Raw genomic sequence first — 7,301 nt, forward strand, 5'->3', positions numbered from 1 at the left:
GGCTTCCAAAGAATAAGTTCTGGGGTCGATTTGCTCGACTAAAAGCAGTGCTCCAGCATGGCTGCAGTCAAATGACTGAAACAAGTAAAAGGAAAAAAAAAACAAAAAAAAAACTAGCTATATCATTAGCTGATGATCCTGCAGATATTTACTTATGTAAATTTTAATAGGTGAAACCATGGTACGTAGGTTAATCATTTTTTTTTCTATTTAGTTTTTTTCATTTGTCTTGCCCTTTTACAGTCTGTTGTGTCGCTAATTTTTTACTGAGAACATATTTTTTCGTGGTTAGATGATTCGGCATCTATTTCTAGCATATAGGAATCCACTTTTGCTGGTCATTCCTCTTATTTTTGTACATCATTAATGACATAGAAAGAGAGATACTCAAATGTAAAAATGAAGAGTGATTCCATTAGCAATTTTTTCCACCATTAACATGCCACAGTTTCACAAGCCTACTTCGAAATTGTTACAACAGAAATATTCTTTATTTTACACACACACACACACACACACACACACACACACACACACTCACACTCACACACATTACATATACACACACAGGGAGAGAGAGAGAGAGAGAGAGACAGACGTATACATATAAATACATGCAGAATTTAAAATTATCAGACAATGAAATTAAAACACAAATATATATAATCAAGAAGATAATAAAAATTCATTTGTAAATTTTAAAAATTTAAGGTTTATATATATATATATGTAGAATATGTAATAAAATTTGTATATATAAGTTCATGGATTAGAAAAGAAAAAAACATAGCAAGCAAACAGATTATTAAATTTTTTTTTTATATGTCTTTTTTTATATTTAACCTTCAAACAATATCTACAGTATTGTCAGATATCTAAAACTTGCAATAAATCTATATTATTTAGGTTTTGGAAGTCCACGCACTATACACCGTACACACATACTAAGATGTACACACACGCATACATACATCTTAGTAGCCCACAGATTGCTGGACTCAGCTGGGTTCTCGTTTCCAGTCAGGGAGCCTCCTATTTCTCCACTATTTCAATACAAGCAGATACATTTCAGTTTTAGAATTGGTCCAAACAAATTTCAGTTTTTAAAAGAAAATAATAAATTATGGTAATGAGAATAGTAATAAATTATAAATGTTAATTTATAATTGAAAAAAAAAAAATACAAGTGACTATAAATTTAAATATGCTTCAATTGTATTTCATAATTCTAAAGAAATTTTTCTGTTCTTTCAATGAAGAAGCATTTCTGTCTGGATATTATATATAATACACAAGCATGCACACTCGCTTCTTAACCACGTGGTTTCAAGTTCAGTCCCATGGGTGTCTTCTAATGTAGCCCAGTTAATGGAAACTGCAAGAAACCTGTCATACATGTATGGATACATGTGTGTGTGTGTGTGTGTGTGTGTGTGTGTGTGTGTGTGTGTGTGTGTGTGTGTGTGTGTGTGTGTGTGTGTGTGTGTGTGTGTGTGTGTGTGTGTGTGTCTGTCTGTCTGTCTCTGAATGTGAACTTGCAACTGTGCTTAAAATCTTAAATTCCCACAATTGTCTCTAGTTGAGTGAAACAGTGGCACTATCAAGATTCCTTGTTGAGATCATGACCAGCCATTGTGGTCTTTCAAAGACCACTGGAATAAAAGGAAAAAATATCCCACACTTGAAAGACAGGTAAAGGATTAGGGACACAGCAACTGGACATAAAATCCTGCCTTGAATGGCGAGATGGTAAAAAAAAGGACATTTAACAAATAAATATATGAAAATATGTCCAGCCATGGGGAGAATATTGCCCTGCTTGAAAACAGGTGAATGCTAGCCACAGGAAGGGCACCCAACCATAGATCACCTTCAAAGAATTCTATGTGATCTATCAAAGTATGGTAAAGTGGACACTGAACAGATTGATGTATATGCAAATATAGATGGATGGACAGGAGTGGTTAGAGTGTCTATGAATATAAACAGTTTCCTCATTGGACTTTCAGTAAGGATGGTACTTGCCCATCCTCAGGTCTAGGATTATGTCCAGGATGTCAACCTTTGTCAAAACGGGTGGTAACTGTTACGGTTAAGCTGAATTCTTTGAAGATCTATGTCAGACCTCCTTACACCCTGTGGCATAGCCATTTTATATAACTTGAAACTGCTGAAGTGTCATCCCTATACAGAGCTTAACTATGATGGGGAAATAACACAATAAGGTCATATAAATATAATATACTAATATTATATTACATATTATATTAATATATTATATCATAATATATAAACATATATTATATTACATTATAGTTGTTTTTTTGTACTGAAACTGAAGCTGAGTGTCTCACAACTCAAGTTGCATGTTGCTACAATTTTTAGGCAATACCATATCCTCTACAACATATCAAGCACTCCCTTCTCATTCATTCAACACAAAACAAAACAAAACACGTATGTACAAAGAATAATTTGCTTTCTCAGCAGCACTGAAGTTGAAAACATCAGTTATACAAATTATTTTTTATCTTACTTTGCTTCTGGGAGTATTTATGTTTTTTTTTTGTTTTGTTTTGTTTTTTTTACAAAAATTAAAATATCTAATAAATACAAAATTATTTTTGTTGGATAAAATAAAACTACAAAATTAAATAAAAACAATTTTCAAATCTTGTTATTTTCATACATTTTCTGGGAGGCGGGTGGGGGGGGGGCAAGTTAGCTCTGATCAAGCAGACCTCAGACTTACAATCAAAGACTTATCGTGCTATGACCATTTCATATTTTTCTCTAAGCACTTGTGTTTGTTTGTCACCCCGGACTTCATCAACGAATGCATCCAACTTCTGAAGATACATGATATGATTTGAGGTACACTGAGCTGCTATTTTTAATGGTCAGAACTACCACATAGAGGACCTATCATAAAGGGGAGAGATTAAATCCAATAGCAAATGAACCAATATTAGAATTTTAATTATCATTAAAAAGATACAGTTCTAATATATTTCCATTTGTGACTCTTTTCAGGCCTTGTGAATAGTTGGCTTTGTTATCATGTTTCTTGACTATGCTTGTAATTTAGTTTACCTCTTGGTTTAGTTGGTCAGTTGGCTGCTTTGTTTTTTTTGTTGTTCCCCTCCCCCACAAGCATGGTTGTGTGGCTAAGTATTCTTTGCGACAAAATGGTTTCAGGTTCAACTGTACTGCAACAGCACTTTAAACCTTTTGATACCAATCCGCCTGAGACTGCCCTTGGTTAGTTTTATGATATAAGCTTCATGCTTAAAAGTGATCCCGGTTATTAAAAACTCCCCATCAAAATTTCATGTTAATTTATACTCCAAACACCAACTTATAATGGCAATATTATTTTACTAAATTCTTCGTGATTTTCAAAATTAATTGAAACACAGTGAGTGTTTTCAAACAGAAAAATGGTAACAAAGGGAGTTAAATGTCTTCTACAATAGCTTCGGGTTGGCCAATGCCTTGCGAGTGAGTCTGGTAGATAGAAATTGTGTGGAAGTCGTGTGTGTGTGTGTGTGTGTGTGTGTGTTCTATTTTTTAATTATTATAAATCTCCCACCGAGGAGGGAGCCAGTTTGCAACAAAGATACAAGGCTCTATCTTTGGGATGTAGTTAATACAAACAAATTCACATTTGGAACTTGAGAAAAAGTCTTGCATATTTTTACTGTTCCACTCAGATTGTACTTGTACGAATAAGCCGGTCGATTTCTCTTTCTGAAAATCCCAGTTTATCCAGATTCTCCTTTAAGCATTTACTAACAAAACCTAGCGCTCCAATTATTATTGGTATGAATATGTATTCATAGTTTGGATATAGAGGGTGCAGGTTTCGAAGCCGATGTTCAAAGATATCCTCTTTTTCTTTGATTTTCAAAGAAATATTTATATCTGCAGGGCAGCTGACCTCTATGATGGTACATACTTTTGCCCCTTCTGTCCCAAACAACAATATCCTGCCTGTTATGTTTACATCTGACAGAAGTTTTGATGGAAATATATTCCACCAGTATTCTTTGAGTTGGTGTTTATGAATGTATTCCATAAAAGAGGGATTTTTAGACAGTCTTTTTTGCGGATGGCATTGTAAATTTTTTTAGCAATGTATATGACGTGTGTCCGAGTGTTTGCTCTACTGCCACCAACCTGACCGCCAGTGTCAGTTTCTTCAACAAAAGTTGAGTAACTTCAGCAAAATAAACCAATACAATAAGAACCAGACTTTGAAAAAGAAAAAGAAGTACTGGGCTCAATTTATTCAGCTAAACCCCCTCAAAGTTGGATCCCAGCATGGCTGAAGCAAGCACAGATTTAAGATGTAATGCATATTTTTTTTTTGTTTTTGTTTTTTTTGGAGAGTGGGGTATCTGTTAATGATAAGAGAAATGCACTTACCTAGGGTGTGTGGAAAATTGTCCAGCAGGAACACCAGATGGTGGGTAATAAACAGAGTTAGTCTTGACAAGGGCGTTCGCATTAAGACTGCTACTAGGTCCATTTGACAAGGTCTTAGACACTTGGGGACCATTACTACTAGATCCACTACTTGATTGAAGATTATTTAAAGAAGAAATTTGCTGTTGTTGTTGCTGCTGCTGCTGCTGCTGCTGCTGCTGCTGTTGCTGCTGCTGCTGTTGCTGCTGCTGCTGTTGCTGTTGTTGTTGATGTTGATGTTGTTGTTGTTGTTGCTGCTGCTGCTGTTGAGTTTTCCTCTGCATTTCATGCAGCTTTTGCATGAGTATTCGCTGGTGGTCTGTCGATATGGGACCAACGTAGTAGCGATTGTCCAGTGGCTGTCCGCTGGTAGCCTTAGTGATAACGGGACTGCTGCCCTCCTGACCCTGGTTTGAAGAGGCGGAGGCTGCGGCGGCTGCGGCAGCGACCATCATCGGGAGCTTACCGTAATGCCGGCCATCAATTTGTAGCGAGCCCAGAGATTTGATGGCAACTACAAGGTCATCAATATTATATGTAAACTGGATGTCGACTTTATGATTTGGGTGAGGGACGCGCAAGGGCGAGTCAATTAATTTCTTCAAATTCTTCTTCATGTAATTTTTGGTATACAACAGCGACAGGCTGCTGCCAGTCTTAATGGCATCTTCCACAAAAGCGACACAGTGTGTTGTCCTGTCATCCAAGTAGTTCACTTCGTTGGTCAGCTTTACCAAGTGGTCCTTCTTTTGCCGACAGGCAAAATCTAATTCAGACATAACGTTCTTCAGCCGCCTCATCACCTCTTGGGTTATCTTCTCCCCGAGGCTCTTGATTTCATAGACGACGATCTGCTCCCGATCCCGGATGTCTGTGTGTCTCTGTTTGAGAAGTTGCCTAGCTTGCTTTATCTGCCCCTGCTTTTCTTTAGCTTTCATCAACAGCTGATTAAGAATCTGCTTCTCCTTGTTGGATGCCTCGTGCACAAATAAGTACTTGTGTTCTTTATGTTCAAGAAGCTGGCAGTCTCGGCAGGTTACCTTGTCACAGGTTTCACAGAATAACTTAAGGGGTTCCTGCTTGTGCAATTTACAATAGACAGTCTTTTCACTGCTGATGTTCTGATTACGAATTGCCTCCTCCTTTGTGACCACCGTGTGGTCCTTAGTAACTCGGACTCTTTTGTGCGCTTGCACACATTGCTTGCACAGCCATTCTCCACAGTCTCCACAGAAGGATGTAGCTGAGTCACCCTCCTCACATGCAGTACACAAAAAACTGACATCTTCAGTCTCTTCATTAGAATTGATTTTACTCTCCAGGTAGAATTCGTTGTTTATGATAGCTGCTCCTGGGAATTCCATGGAACATGTTGGACATTTCAAACAGTCTGAAAAGACAAAAAAGAAAAAAACTTCAATTAACAAACAAATAATTTTATTTATCTAAATTATGTTTATAGATATATGTACAGGATTCAATGAGTATGGCTCTTAAATACACACTAACAGATTAAGAAACTTTTTCACCAACAGATGCCCTCAGTCCCAATAATAGATACATCTTCAAAACAGCACAACAGACAGGTAGACCATTACACCATACACAGACATTCACTCGCAATGTTTCTAGGCTATCATATCATAGACACATAGAGGAAAATATTCTAACATCTTCAAAATACCACAACGGACAGGTAGACCATTACACCATTCACAGACATTTACTTGCACCGTTTCTAGGCTATCCATATCATAGAGACATAGACGAAAATATTCAAACACAATATTTTAAGTCTTAAATTATTGTAGCACTTTCTTGATGTAAATCTTTCAGTCCTGTTAGAAATTAGAGATTTTTAAGGAAAACACAAGAACTGCATGAGTTTAGATGACACTTGGTGACAGGGTGTAATGCATGTTGGTATGCAATCAAGAATGTGGTCTTTAGTAGTAGCCCTGCTACTGTCACCTGCGCAAATAGATTAAATAAGTTGATTACAAGAAGTTCTTTTATGAAACGAGACTAAACTTTTTATTTTCTCACTGTGGAGAGAGCTTAGATTTTAGTTTTCAGTCTAAGGCCATAGCACTTCTTGAAGTTCAGTTATGTGTTGCTGAAGACTCCATGACAGCTGTAGTTACTTAACAATACAGGCACAATTTCAAAGACATGAATATGACAGTGTGGATATGGAGTTGCATAACTACATGGTCCCAAGTTCTGTCTCATTCTGTGGCACCTCAAGCAAGTGCTTTCCACTGTAGCCTCACACTGAGCAAAACAAATTTTCAAGAAGAGGGAGAATGAAAATGTTTTTTACAAAGAAGTACAAAATGAAGAAAATAATATATAAAAAAAAATAATATATAAAAAAACCCCATGCTAGCATGGAAAGCGGACGTTAAACAATGATGATGATGATTATATTGTCTTTGAGCTTTTAAAGTTCAATGGTAGTCCAGGTATATAATGGTTGGGAAAATAAGGTTGCATGAGAATTGAGATTTGTGTTAGGTTTAAAAAAAGAGAAAAGGGACTAAAAGTTTGTGTTAAGCAGGAAGTATGGTGTCAAAACAGGAAGTGTGTGTGTAAGGGGAGACATCTTTTTAGTTGGAGTTATGAACTCTTTTTCAACAGGAAGTCTACACACACTTCCTGTTTTGACACCATACTTCCTGCTTAACACAAACTTTTAGCACCTTTTCTCTTTTTTTAAACCTAACACAAATCTCAATTCTCATGCATCCTTATTTTTCCAACCATTATATACATGGATTACCATTGAACTTTAAAAGCTCAAAGACAATATAATGTATTGGTATATTTATTTT

The 7,301-nt window shown here is 36.4% G+C and overlaps 1 protein-coding gene across 1 annotated transcript in view; it reads right to left on the bottom strand.

Annotated features, from left to right (window-relative positions):
• Positions 1-2,724: 2,724 nt before the first annotated feature.
• Positions 2,725-7,301, bottom strand: part of LOC106874223 (serine-rich adhesin for platelets-like) — a 52,131-nt gene continuing 47,554 nt past the window's right edge. Inside the window, exon 3 of the mRNA XM_052971521.1 lies at positions 2,725-5,857. Coding sequence (XP_052827481.1) covers positions 4,425-5,857 — 1,433 coding nt within the window. The 3' untranslated portion in view covers positions 2,725-4,424. The remainder of the gene's footprint in view (positions 5,858-7,301) is intronic.

Source organism: Octopus bimaculoides, chromosome 11, assembly GCF_001194135.2.
Source record: "Octopus bimaculoides isolate UCB-OBI-ISO-001 chromosome 11, ASM119413v2, whole genome shotgun sequence".
Classification (NCBI taxonomy): domain Eukaryota; kingdom Metazoa; phylum Mollusca; class Cephalopoda; order Octopoda; family Octopodidae; genus Octopus; species Octopus bimaculoides.